Source organism: Punica granatum, chromosome 2 (genome assembly GCF_007655135.1).
Source record: "Punica granatum isolate Tunisia-2019 chromosome 2, ASM765513v2, whole genome shotgun sequence".
In the NCBI taxonomy this organism is placed as follows: domain Eukaryota; kingdom Viridiplantae; phylum Streptophyta; class Magnoliopsida; order Myrtales; family Lythraceae; genus Punica; species Punica granatum.
This window is the reverse complement of record NC_045128.1, coordinates 27686591-27700945: the sequence shown is the minus strand read 5'-3', so window position 1 is coordinate 27700945 and position 14355 is coordinate 27686591. Positions and strand designations below refer to the sequence as shown.

At 39.9% G+C, this 14355-nt stretch overlaps 2 protein-coding genes across 3 annotated transcripts; one reads left to right on the top strand and one right to left on the bottom strand.

Annotated features, from left to right (window-relative positions):
* Window positions 1-2807: 2807 nt before the first annotated feature.
* Window positions 2808-4035, bottom strand: LOC116197426. 2 transcript variants are annotated; one of them, XR_004155037.1, is made up of 2 exons: window positions 3731-4035; window positions 2808-3589 (listed from the first exon to the last, which is right to left on the bottom strand). XR_004155037.1 is itself a non-coding variant. In XM_031527571.1 (2 exons), exons 1-2 carry the CDS (start codon window positions 4010-4012, stop codon window positions 3377-3379), a joined length of 468 nt encoding a protein of 155 aa, XP_031383431.1. In that variant the 5' UTR covers window positions 4013-4035; the 3' UTR covers window positions 2808-3376. The 2 variants fall into 2 exon arrangements, 1 of the variants encoding a protein (XP_031383431.1); XM_031527571.1 differs by having other exon boundaries at window positions 3758-4035.
* Window positions 4036-10250: 6215 nt separating this feature from the next.
* LOC116196758 (serine/threonine-protein kinase BRI1-like 2) lies at window positions 10251-14077 on the top strand. Its single transcript, XM_031526638.1, has one exon. It carries the CDS (start codon window positions 10481-10483, stop codon window positions 13859-13861), a length of 3381 nt encoding a protein of 1126 aa, XP_031382498.1. The 5' UTR covers window positions 10251-10480; the 3' UTR covers window positions 13862-14077.
* The last annotated feature ends 278 nt before the right edge of the window (window positions 14078-14355 follow it).

Sequence of the window (14355 nt, the reverse complement as noted above, 5' to 3'; positions counted from 1 at the left end):
AACTTAATTAGAATCATGTCTATCTCGACTCAAACAAGTCCTATTATGTGTGACTTACTAGGCTCATCACTAAGTGACAATAGGACTATAATATCAACTTCCTTGACACTATCGAAAATTTCTTTCCGCAGCCAAAAGTATAATTTCCAAAATGCCCTTGGCTCCTAGAGTTCATAAGTGATGCCTACCAGCATATCACGATAATTCAAATAGTGACAATTGTACGATTGATACATTTTAATGAACCTACGACCATACATACTATGCACTTGTGCCCCTTGACGATAAGATCCCGATCTAGTCAGGATCATGGTAAATGTCAAACCCTATAGCCCACCATATGGAGTCTCTGATTTCCATTCTCAGATCGATATGATTTAAATAGAAACTCTTTCTTGTTTAAGCTCAACTACCTTGGTCAATGACTACTTGATCCATAATCAAAATCATATTGATAGGACCTTTTCCCTGTGTACTCATGCTAGTGAATCCCGTCGTAATCGGTCATTTATCTCCATATTTAACTAATTAGGACCACTATCTACCGGATATACATGCTAGGCAAAAGTATATAAGCATTAGCGAATCCTAATTACCTATATATGCGATAATCGTGACATCTCAAGTCCAAGGACTATATGCACTAATATGGTCTTAACATTCATTGACATTAGTAAACTTATCACGTAATATTATCTGTGCGTCACGTTTGAGCTACTTATCTCATAAGTGCACACTTGTTTGTCTGACAACTGTTGTCAGATAGCATGAGATTCACTACTTCATCTTCATTAGTATCTCATACCAATCATAGATACATACATAGGTGACGACCTTTCCGGAGAGATAATGCACAGTTAAGTCTCCTAAGACGGCGAACAGTTTTAAATAAACTTATTCAGATTACTCTGTCACTCATATTCTAAACTTTTTGAGAATGAAACATTTATCAAGTATCTTATGAATGTTTTCTAACAAACAAAAACAATTCTTGAATAATAAAATGACATTACTGCCATAAATATGAATTATCCAATTACATATATACGGATTTGAGCATACGCATAATTGAGGCCATACAGTGAATGCATTAGTGGCATTACTCTTCCCTTGGTGACACACAGCGTGCGAGGAACATCTTGTGCTTCCATTGGACATGGCGGTGAGTTGATTCCCATAAAGAAGATGGATGTCATCTGTTAGGAGATGCCGGCCATAAACCAGAGAAACGGATGTATAGGAGAATAGAGAAATGAAATGGTGAAAGGTCAATGGTGAGGATGAGGGAGGGTAGACGGGCAGCCCGAAGAGGGAGATAGGCATGCATTTATGTGAAATACTTGAAGCAATAGTCGGTGGAGGGTTATCTATTTATATATATATATATATATATATATATTAATATATATGGAAGCGGAAAATGGACACTCGCATTGCAGTGAAAGCATTGTGACCTTTGCAAAATAAGGTGACTGCCCCTATAGATGCAGGGGTTAAAACAGAGGGGTCGGGGTTGGATGGGCAAAAATGGAGTTTGGTTGATTTTTTCCGAAAAGGTACGACCGTAGTGGCGGGATAATCTAGTGGAGAATAAAATGTATTTTTTTAAACTAATTTATATAGAGGATTTAGATTACTATTACTTTTTTTTTTATTTTTAAGGAGTCGCAATAAGGAGCTTGACTTGTGAAAATGTATGAATAACCTATGTATTTTTTTTAATAGGGTAGTCGATTGAAGAAAAACTATAAAAGATTGTTCGAGCATGTGAGTTTTTGGAAAGCACAAATGAGTTAGTTGCATAACATAAACTATTAAATTTAAAATTAAAAGACAAAAAAGCAATATATATTAGGTAAGGAAGTTAATAAGTAATACCAAATATTTTCCTTTATGAGAGAGATATTACTCTTGTAATTCCGGGAGATGTAATACCAAAATTTTTCTTTAATTGGTAATAGTAGGTTAGCAAAATGCAACACGATAAAAAAAATATTTTTTCATATTTATGGGTTAATACAAGGCATATTTTTTTCTTCCCAATAGACACCATTAGGAACGGTCATATTTTATTATAATTAAAAGGTATAAGTGTAAAGTATGTCTATATACATTGAATGGACTTATCATAGTTTATGAGATGCCCCGATTAATCGATTGGAAAAAATAGGAATTATGATAATTGTCTAGATGCATTGAAGGTAAAATGGAAATTATGAAAAAAAATCGAGAAACACAAGTATGAGCTTCACACTCTTATATATGTTTTTACTAAGCTGGCATGTGATTGCACGCGGAGCACCATATATTTGTGTAATAAGAATTCAAATTTATTCTCTTATATTACATGTGATTGTGATTAATGAATTATCAAGCCATCTATATATATGTATGTGTCATCTACATTTTCAATCAAAATGTGGTAGTCTATTCTTATCTACTGCACCAAGAGCAGTATATATCTATTTTTGAAAATTTCGTAGTTATTCGTAATATATTAAATTTTATAATTATTCATAGAATCTATACTATCTATATATCTATATATTTTATAAAGCCAAAGATTTGGCTCTGGTCTCACATTTTCCTTCCCAAATTTGCCTTAGCATTATATTGTTTTAATTAATGGACTACTAAATTAAAATTATAATAGTAAATTAGTAACAAATAACCATCACTAACCCTATTTTCACTCTCTCCTGTCCGTCTTCTCACTTTATCCTCCTCTTTCTCTCAATTAAACCATCCAAAGGCAATAACCCACCCCGCTCCATTTTCCATTTTTTTTTCCAATATATTCCTTATTACCATATACAGAAAATATTTTCAATCTCATCTTGAGGAGGAGAGATATGCGGCCCTGAACTTGAAGAGTAAAAATCCCCATTAAATATAAATAAATTAAATGTATTGTTTTTCAGAAGATAATATTGTAACAATAAAATTAAAAAAAAAAAGAAAAGAAAAAGAAGAACAAATATTTGGCAAGATAGAATCATGAACGAACACGTTCTTGCCGAATTATAATATTCTCTTTTTTAAGAGAAAGTTAGTTATTATAATATTTTGGGGACACTGGTAATAGCTTGTTCTTCTTTCACACCGTTATTATGATGTTGAGGCCTCTTAACTTACTCCCTAAACAATTTTTTTCTTTGTTTTTTTTTTAATTGAAATACTCCTGAAGAATTTTCTTGGATAGTCCCTCTCAATTAACTGCCATATAAGAAGAAAAATAAGTAATAAATAATTAAAAGAAAAGGATAAAAAAATAAAAAAGAAATGGTAAAAGAAAATCGCCGAAGGAAAAGTCAGAAGAAAAACAATTCATGATCATCCACAAGCCCGGCACTGCATCGTCAATTTCAACAGCGGTTCAAATGCAATCCCGACCTCTTACGTGGCTGTGGTGGCGCAAATGTATCCACCCAGCTCGGGAAAGTGAGAATCGAAAAGAGAGAGAGAGAGCCAAGGACAGAGATCCACTGGGCGGCGGTGGTTCAATTTCGGCCACCACAACCATGCCGGTAGCGATTGCTGCAAGATACTCCGGTGCCTTGTCTGCACCATTCGCTTTGAAGAATCTGGCCTACAAAACAATGAAAACTAAAAGATTTACGACAGCGAAACGATGCTCATATTCATACATTATATATCTCCTAGCAAAAAACTGTCATCCAAATGATGTGTGATAAATGATAAAAAAATATCACAAATTCTCTCACCCTACCATTTTCGGTCAGAAATATGTACATACATATGAGCGCGCAGTATAGTGATATTTAGTTTCCGGTGAATCTCTCTCCTGGCTCTTTCTCTCTTCAATGCAAACCCAACCAGTAGTGGATCGATTCCTGCCACGACGGCTGTGGGTGAGGCTGCACCTGTGGCAGGCTGGCAGTGACATCGACGCCGAAGTGCCACGCCGGCATTCACGGTTGACGATGGAGTGGCAGGCTGGCAGGCATGGGGTGACGGTCAAGGCTCGGATGAGTTGCGTGTTTTCTCCCATCACTTAACTACTCGAAGAAAAGATGGAAACTAACCACAGGAAAAAAAAAATGGAAACCTTTTTGGATGAGTAAAAAATAAAAATGGGAAACTATGCATGGGAAAGGCATAGGGGGCGTTTGGTTTCAGAGTTAAAGTAATTTTGATTTTGATTGTGGAAAAAGACAAATGAAATGATATTATAAATTTGACTTGGGAAACGCGTATTTTTGTTGTTTAGTGGGTAGAGTTAAAATCAAAATCATAATTCTAAAATCATTTCATAAAATCAAACAACCCCATAATATCCTGTAATAACCTGCAATATTAAAAAGGCTTTACAAAGGGGCGCTTGTTGCGTTTTCCGGGAAAGTGGAATGGTACTATGACAGTTTTTCATTTTGCCGAAGAGGTATTATTAACTTTGGGCAAAAGAGAAGCACTAATTTGATGCAGGGGTATAATGGGGATTATAAAAATATGAAAAGACAAATTGAAGGGCAAAATGGGAATTAGGGAATGTGGAGAAACAATGATTGACCTTTACACTATTATATTTAGTATCGAAGAATAGCTAACAGATATATAGTTGATGTAAGAGTCCACCCGTTAATCACAATTTACATATCATCAATCCAATTGAAGGGTCACATGAAGATTATTGCCTTAGAATACGAAAAAGGTTCGAAGGAAGTACAGCAACTTCGTCACCAAGCATGTACAAAGCCTCATATAGACAAGTCAACATTTTCCTAGCAGTGCGTGATAAACATGAAGCAGCTTCCCGTCTCACCGTAATTGCTGATGAAATTGGCTCGATCGACCGCTCGTTGTAAGAGCTTTGAGGCGATAGAGTTATTTCCTTGCAACTTGATGTAATCAATCCCGAGCTTCATGGCTGCATTAGGGCCCAGCTCTAGGCTATTAACTCTGTCTCATCCCTACGCTCATAGTGTGTTCCACGGCCCTCCCCCTGCTGCGAGAAATATAGATCTAGAAGGCAGCTTCCACCGGCAACTTTCAAAACGTCCATACCAAAGGTAGAAAAATTGAATTTGTACAGTCATCAGCTTGGGGAATCCATGCAATGGTGAACTAATTCATGGTTTCCCTATATCAGGTCGGGTTTATGTTGGCCATCATAATGTGCCACCATAGGCAACGTTGATGAACAGGATTTTAGGGTTTAAAATTTTAGATCGTTAGGATTTTTAAGGGAGAGATCAGAAATCATATCATACTCTTTGTCCAGGCTACAAAAGTGCCCATATTGTACAAAGAGATTAAAACACACTTTTTCAGGGCACAATGGTATAAAATGATGGAAGTATAAACCCAACCTTCTAAGGGAATCCTCGCACGCCGTAAATTAGTTCGCCACATCGCATGGACTCCACCAATCCAATATGACATGTACAAGCTCAATTTTGCTAGCTAGGTAGTATTATTACCTATGACTTACCTCATATTGTGGATGATAATTGGCGATGTTTATGGTATGGATTGATGAAAACATCTCATCATACTTTTTTTTTTGGTGGATAACATCTTATATTATACTTATTTTCGGTGTTGCAGTAACAACTCAAAAATTCATTAATTAATATATGTTAGGAGGATAATAACTTTTAATGTCCGATCACTTGGAATTGTGAGAGCATACAAAAAAAAAACAAAATATAACTAAATGCTACGATATTCCTAACTACTACCTGTGTGAATAATCAGCTTACTACTCGTATATGATGCAAATGTAATTTTGAGAAAATTTAAAGGGGCTGGTTTTATGTGAGAGAATAGAGGGAAGAGGAATAAATAACAGAAAAAGAATGAAGAGGGTAGTATGTTAGAACATATATCTAACAGATGACACATTTTAACATAAGACTAGTGCAAAATATATTGAGAATTATAATTCTTAAGTTCATATCTACATATATAGAGAGACTCACACTTCTTCAGGGATATGCATTGAAAAGTATTTTGCCACAAATATGAATTCCATAAATCGTGAACATCAAATATCTCCATCTAAGCACATATGTATGAGTAGAAATGAGAAACCTGTTAGCATATAAGCATGTCCAATTTAATATATTTCTTTTAACTAAACGTTAAATCTGATGATATATATTCAATTTAATGATTAAATATTACAATAAAAGTAAGAAATTAAAAGAACCATGTCAATTAATAAATATCTAATTTGTTAATAACATTCATATTGTTACATCACATGAACACAATTATATTGAAATTTCTGAAATGAAGACCCAAGTAAAAATGAAAACTTTTAATCTTATTATATTTAAATAAAAAATTAATCATAGAAATAAATTATATAAATATGCGTGGGTTACGTTGACCAACAGTATATTTTACCTTTTATTGGGTAAGGACAATGTATTTTACCTTTTATGGGAGAATTACTTTTAAAATATATTCATGTTGGAACTTCTACATTAATAATTGTTTCGAAGAATGAAATGCAGATATTATATTTACACTTTTAGCAGATTTTATTTTTATAATATAATTAAATCCAACTTATGAATATTTGTTGCTATTTGTTAAGCTGGAATCCTCCACATCTCGTGCTATAATTGTAAATGAATATTATATTGGAAACTCGATGAAATTATATGGAAAAAAGGGTATAACTAGGGGCGTAGCCGACCAGAGTCGAGCTCTTGTCTCAACTCAATTGAGATTGTTGAGCTCAAGCTTGAGCTGAATTGAGCTTTGAGCTTCTCTGCCTGAGGTCAAACCAATATCGATTTGAGCAACTCGAACTCGGTTTTTCTAGTGAACTTTTCATTTTGTGAACAACTATATATAGTTGAGTTTGAAGATAATATTGAGAAAAGTGTAACCGATAATCTCATATGAAAGACCACTTATCTTTACACAGTAGTCGATTATGTGACATTTTAATAAATAAATAAATAGAATTAGAAATGCAGCTATTAAAAAATGAGAAATTAAATCTGACGTTTATTAACCACAAGAGTATACAAAATATCATCGGCAAATAATAATCCAGAAATTGGGAGAAAATTTTGGGTAGCCGCTTCAAATGCCCATAAGGTAAAAGACATGTATGATTAGGCTTATGATTGATTTGAAGGGATTCTAACTTAGAAATTACACATCAAAGAAAAGAAACAAGTTGAGAAAATACTCATTTCCTAGTCAAAAGCATGCCCATCAACAGTCCATTGTACTTCATTTTTCCTAAAAACCTGCAGTACCAAAAGGGATCAATATGCCCTTATTAACGGTTTAGACCACTTGTTGCAAAAAGATATTATCGGAGTTTCCACTCCCTTCTTGTTTAATTTGTAATTCGGTTTCAACACCTAAGATCATCCGGAAAACAAAGGGATCGATCTCTCCAAGCATTTCTGGGAGAAGCAATACAGATTGGAAAATATGTTTTTAATGGTAGCGTTTCTCAAAGTCCAATTTACATACTAAATACAATAATCGATCGGTCCTAGTATTTATTTTGTTCCATGTTATATGCATACCTGTGAATGTCAATCCATCTTGCATGTCTGCGTGCATCGATCTAAATGGTTGGGCCGACGTTCATATTACGAAATTGTACGACCAGACCCCCCATTTGCATCAGACAACGCTAACTTGAGGCAACCTCGGTTGATAGTACGTTGAACCCACTCTCTGTTAAAAAATTTAAATCGAATGAATCTAGCTATATTAATGCAAATTTGTCATCAAAAGGGTACCCTCAATCTTCATAAACAAAATAGAACTTTTCTTTTCCTCTCCTCAGAGTCACTTCTCCGGACATAATTAAGATCCCCCGAATCTTACCACCAAACATATGCAAACCGTCACTCATATACAAAATTATATTAGAGCAAAATCCGGATCAGACGAAACGAGGTGTGCGATATGAACAATGCTGGAATCCGAAACTAACTGATTTCGTGATAGCTTTGCATTTCCTTTTTCATTGAAAATTATTTAGAGATACATAAGATAAGTTATATATGTATGTATGTTGAATTGATGAAAGCAGAATTTAATTTGGAAAAGGGAGGGCCCAGAACACACCAGCTGATAAATCCATCTTTTTCCACGTTAAGGCGATGATTTGATACAGTGAACACCGTGAGGCAGAAAAAAGAAAAAAGAAAAAAAGAAGAAGGTGAAGATAAGTAAGCAGCAGGAATAGTATACAGAGAAAGGCTGTCCAAGAAATCAAACATATAAATATTATATATATATATGTATGTATATATATGTCCAGCTTGTTAAGGAAGAAAGGCAAATGGAAGGCATCATCACCCCCTTCCCCTATAATATGCCCCCACTAACCTCAGAGATTGATCATTGATGCTTGCTAATTTTTCCCCTTCCTTGGTGTGGCCCGGCCCCACATTTCACGTTATATCTTTTTCTTAATCCCCATAACATGTAAATATCCTTGTGTTTTCCTGGAAAACACTAACAAATATTTGTATTTCATACCATCGGTCCGTTCTAATTTTTGATCTAAACTTAGCGATATGATAAAAGCGGAAGCAAAAATTCTAGAAGGAAGAATTTCTCCAAACTTGCTCGTAAAACCCGTACTGACGGAACTGCTCGGTCGTATAAAAAAATTATCAGTTCTATTCTCTTGTAATATTTAATTTTTTTTCATATTTCTCCGTTGGGCAAAGAAAGAAGATATGTTGAGATATATATGAAGAGATACACAAATTGACCTGCATCATTATGTTTGATTCCCGTCCCACCCCATATCGTCGAATTTCAAGAACTGGTCCCACTCCACTCCCCACCCCCAATTGGATAATCTTCTCATTTCATTTGAAGGGGAAAAAAAATCTCAGTCCCTTCTCAAGTACGTGAAACCCTAACTTAGGGGACATGGTTAGGTTTCCGCTAGATTTTTAAATTGTATGAATGAATAATCAAACCACCAAGCCTGTAGTAATAAATTGGGTCAGTTATCTTGACCTCCCATATTTGAGTTACTTCTTGTACAATAGTATTTTTTCTAAAATAAAAAGTTATGCCCGATTGCGAGAAAATCTGTAGTGAGTCCACACAAATTTTATGGGAGTTCAATTAAGCTGATCCCTAAAAATATTTCAGCACTTCTTTAGTCGGTGCACTATTCATACAAAGAGTAAAAAGTTTGTGGATGATACTAAAGGATAATCGATAGACACAAGTATAAAAGCTTTTTTTTTCCAAGCTAGATAGGCAGACGGTAGGAAAAGCTCAATCTTATATAAGATAGAGACTAACGGAGGCTTTTCTGCAAATGACTCTCATAATGGAGAAACAACTTCGATCGAGCAACCGTTAATTACTGAAACGCTTACATCCGTTACTGGTGTATAGATGATCTGGTCATGAAATAAACCATCGACTACTTCTCGTGCCGAGAAAAAGGATGAAAAACAAGAAAAAAAAGTTAACCGGGCCAAGGTCCAAACATCAGATCCCAGAAGATTTTTAACAGGGGAAGAATTTGATTCTAGTTAATGGGCTAATAATTCTGCAGACAAGCGGAACAAGATAAAAGGAAATAAAGCAAAAACCTAAAGATACGGAGACTTTTTTTTTTATAAGAGAGATTTATAAAATTAATGCAATGTAATAAAATTTTTAATAATTAATAAAAATAAAGTGTTATTCCGTGAAAATTATAAAACATAAAATTTTTTAGTTATCGAACAAGAATATGTGTTACTGCGTTACCCGAACACAGACGCATAGATATTCTCCTCTGCATTTACAATACTGACAACAGAGAGTGTATCTCTGTCTAGGATCAAACACAAAACTCTGCAAATATTTTCTACTTCCCTTCCTAAAGGCAAAGATCCTCAAGCATGAACCTCTGTCTGTGGACCCCACGGGCTCACATTCCCTTTTGACTGAAAGTCAAAATCAATCCCCCTCACCGAAATTCCCCTCTTCCTTCCTCCTAAATGACCCCTCTTTGCTCCCATCAAAGTTCATCTACGAGGATTGTTCATCGCCGGCCCGCAAGCCTGGTCAGTTACAATTTTCATGCAATCAAAATCATCATGTCTTGCTTATATGTCATTTCTTTTATAATTGTCTTTTCGATGCAAGAATATAATCGAGAAAAGAGTAATTTTGAAATATATAATGATAATCGTTCGCTATCTCAGGAGGCCGACCTCGACGGACCTTATGATGATTACACACCCACCGCCACCACCACCACCCCCCTGCCCTGTGCCTGCTATGACATCCCCCAAAATCCCTGCTTTTCTTCTCTTTTGCCCCTTTTCTTATTCCCTCGCACGTTTCTTCCTTTTATCAAAAATTCTCAAGCAAAAACGACAGTCCATAAACACAAAAGAAACAAAAGCTTCCTCCTTTTTCTTATAGTCCAATATCCCTCTCACTCACCCTCCCCGTGAACAGAGATCCTCTCCCTCCTCTTCCTCTGTTTCAGCTCTGTTCCCTTTCCTCTTCAATGGGCTTGGTGACCCTCCTCATCATCGGCCTATTCCTCGTCTCGTCAGCAAGTGTCTGTTCGTCGACGTCTATCAAGACCGATGCGGAGGCGCTGCTCCTGTTCAAGAAGATGGTCCAGAAGGACCCGAACGGGGTGCTGTCCAACTGGGACATTAACAGAGACCTTTGTTCTTGGAATGGTGTCACCTGCTCACTCGGCAGGCTCACTCAGCTCGATCTCAGTGGGAACTACCTTGTCGGGCACGTCTCCTTCTACCCTTTAGGATCCTTGGACATGCTGTCCGTCCTGAAGCTCGCCTCTAATTCCTTCATCATCAATTCGACCTCGCTGCTTCAGCTTCCTTACGGGCTGAAACAGCTCGACCTATCACTGTCAGGGCTCGTCGGTCTTCTCCCGGAGAACTTCTTCACCAAGTGCCCCAACTTGGAGGACGTGAACCTCTCATTCAACAACCTCACTGGACCGCTGCCAGAGAACTTCTTCGCCGGCTCCGACAAGCTCCAGTCCCTCGACATCTCGTACAACAATCTGACAGGGCCGATCTCGGGCCTGAGGATCCAGAGCTCGTGCTCTCTCCTCCAGCTTGATCTCTCGGCGAACCGTATTGGCGGTAGTATGCCTGTGGCAATCTCAAACTGCACCAATCTGCAGTCACTCAACTTGGCCACGAACTTGTTCTCGGGCCCGATTCCGAGGTCCTTCGGGCAGCTCACAAGCCTCCAGAGGCTTGACCTGTCTCATAACAATATCACAGGCTGGGTTCCTCCAGAGCTCGGGAATGCCTGCAGCTCGCTACGCGAGCTCACTCTCTCGTACAACAACCTCTCGGGCCCGATTCCTGTCACGTTCTCGTCTTGCACATGGCTCCAAGATCTCGACCTCTCAAACAACAACATCTCTGGCCCATTACCTGGCCAGCTACTGCAAAACCTGCAGTCACTCGAGAACTTAATACTGAGCAACAACATGATCTCGGGTCCATTTCCGGCTTCACTCTCGCACTGTAAGAACTTGAGGGTAATCGACTTTAGCTCAAACAAGTTCTCTGGTGTCATCCCGCCTGATTTATGCCCCGGGGCTGCCGCGCTCGAGGAGCTGCGCGTCCCAGACAATTTGATCTCTGGCAAGATCCCGCCAGAAATATCCAAGTGTTCAAAGCTGAAGAGGATCGACTTCAGCCTCAACGACCTTGTGGGCGAGATCCCTGCAGAAATCGGGCAGCTCGAGAATCTTGAGAAGCTGATCGCGTGGTTCAACGGGCTCGAAGGTAAAATTCCACCAGAATTAGGCAAATGTAAGAATCTCAAGAATCTTATTCTTAACAACAACCATCTCACTGGCGAAATTCCGGTCCAGCTGTTCAGTGCGAGCAACTTAGAGTGGATTTCTCTGACAAGTAATGAGCTAACCGGACAAATTCCTCGTGAGTTCGGTCTTTTAACTAGACTGGCAGTTCTTCAAATTGGGAATAACAGCCTCACTGGTGAGATACCGTCCGAGCTGGGAAACTGCAGAAGCCTCATATGGCTGGATTTGAACAGCAATAAGCTTACTGGGAAAATACCTCTCCGACTCGGGAGGCAACTCGGGGCGCCAAAGGCGTCGAACGGGATGTTTGCAGGAAATACTTTGGTCTTCGTTAGGAATGTGGGCAATTCTTGCAAAGGAGTCGGAGGTTTGTTGGAATTTGCCGGGATTAGACCCGAGAGGCTCTTGCAGGTCCCAACTCTAAGGAGCTGTGACTTCACGAGACTGTACTCAGGCCCGATTCTGAGCCGGTTTACGAGCTATCAGACACTGGAATACTTAGACCTCTCATACAATCAGCTTCGGGGAAAGATTCCTGATGAGATGGGCGACATGGTGGCTTTGCAGGTTCTTGAATTGTCTCACAATCAGCTTTCTGGGGAGATCCCTTCGTCGCTTGGGAAGCTAAAGGACTTGGGCGTCTTCGACGTGTCGCATAATAGGCTGCAGGGTCAGATCCCCGATTCCTTCTCGAACTTGTCGTTCCTCGTGCAGATTGACCTATCATACAATGAATTAACGGGACAGATCCCACAGAGAGGGCAGCTTAGCACCCTTCCAGCATCCCAGTTCCAAAATAACCCGGGACTCTGTGGGGTCCCGCTCTCCGAGTGCAAGAATGACCAGACTCCGGCAGATGCCACTTCAGGGACTGATCGAGGAGGACGAAAGAAACAGGCTACTTCCTCGTGGGCCAACAGCATTGTTTTGGGGATCCTCATTTCAGTCGCTTCCATCTGTATCCTGATTGTGTGGGCAGTGGCAATGCGGGTACGAAGGAGGGAGGCTGAGGAAGTTAAGATGCTCAATAGCTTGCAAGCTTCCCATGCTGCCACGACGTGGAAGATCGACAAGGAGAAGGAGCCGCTGAGCATCAATGTAGCCACCTTCCAAAGACAGCTGAGGAAGCTCAAGTTCTCGCAGCTCATTGAGGCGACAGACGGGTTCTCAGCAGCGGCCCTGATCGGGTGTGGTGGGTTCGGGGAGGTCTTCAAGGCCACGCTCAAGGATGGGTCAAGCGTCGCGATCAAGAAGCTCATCAGGCTGAGTTGCCAGGGGGACCGGGAGTTCATGGCAGAAATGGAGACCTTGGGGAAGATCAAGCACCGGAACCTCGTCCCCCTGCTCGGATACTGCAAGGTCGGGGAGGAGAGGCTGCTTGTGTACGAGTTCATGGAGTACGGGAGCCTTGATGAAGTCCTACATGGGAGGTCGAAGCCCCACGATCGGCGGGCCCTCACTTGGGAGACACGGAAGAAGATTGCCAGGGGGGCTGCCAAGGGCCTCTGCTTCCTTCACCACAACTGCATACCTCACATCATCCACCGGGACATGAAGTCGAGCAACGTCCTCCTCGACCATGAGATGGAAGCTCGAGTCTCAGATTTCGGGATGGCCAGGCTAATAAGCGCGCTGGACACCCACCTCAGTGTCAGCACCCTGGCGGGCACGCCCGGGTACGTTCCCCCGGAATATTACCAGAGCTTCCGCTGCACTGCCAAGGGGGACGTCTACTCCCTTGGTGTTGTCCTCCTAGAGCTCCTGACTGGCAAACGGCCTACCGACAAGGACGACTTCGGGGACACGAACCTTGTCGGGTGGGTAAAAATGAAGGTGCGTGAGGGGAAGCAAATGGAGGTGATCGACCCGGACCTGCTAGCAGGGACTGGGAAGGGGGCAGACGGGGCGGCGGATGTCGAGGCCGAGGCCGAGGAGGTGAAGGAGATGGTGAGGTACCTAGAGATCACTCTGCAGTGTGTAGATGACTTCCCTTCAAAGAGGCCTAACATGCTCCAAGTTGTGGCAATGCTCAGGGAGCTTGTGCCTAATGGAAGCAGCCACAGCGGCTAAAAATTGATTAAAGAGATGGAATTTTTTTTTTTGTGTAATTTTTTGGTTGATGATGATCATCTCTTGGGCTAGTGTAAGTAGAGACAATCAAAATGCCTGTAAGTTCTGCAATTTATCAGATAAATTTCTACTTGTTTATAGAGACAATCAAAACGCCTGTAAGACATGGAAAGAGGCATGGCGTATCATATGGAAGGGGAAAACTCAACATTTGAACCCTGGACAATCAGAACAAGATCGGTCGAGCGGTTATGATGTATAAGAAATGATCACCTATGCCCGGAGCCAATGCCGTGATCCAGTCAAGAGTCAACACCTGAGCCAGGCGGAAAAGGCTCGACCCAGTTGCCAGTGGCCTCATTGTTGTCTGGGCAAATTAACAACAAAGTCATTAGTGCAGATCCAGAACCCGGCTAAATCGTCAATCGAGCAGCGTACGTAGTTCCATAATATGACTTACTATGTAAACGCAAGCCATGTCACTTTTTTAAAAT

Coding starts and splice junctions, on each gene's coding strand:
- LOC116197426 (XM_031527571.1), bottom strand. CDS start 4,012: ATGGGAGAAAACACGCAACTCATCCGAGCCTTGACCGTCACCCCATGC. Junction 3,590..3,757: donor ACTATACTGCGCGCTCATAT/GTATGTACATAT, acceptor ATTGTTTTGTAG/GCCAGATTCTTCAAAGCGAA.
- LOC116196758 (XM_031526638.1), top strand. CDS start 10,481: ATGGGCTTGGTGACCCTCCTCATCATCGGCCTATTCCTCGTCTCGTCA.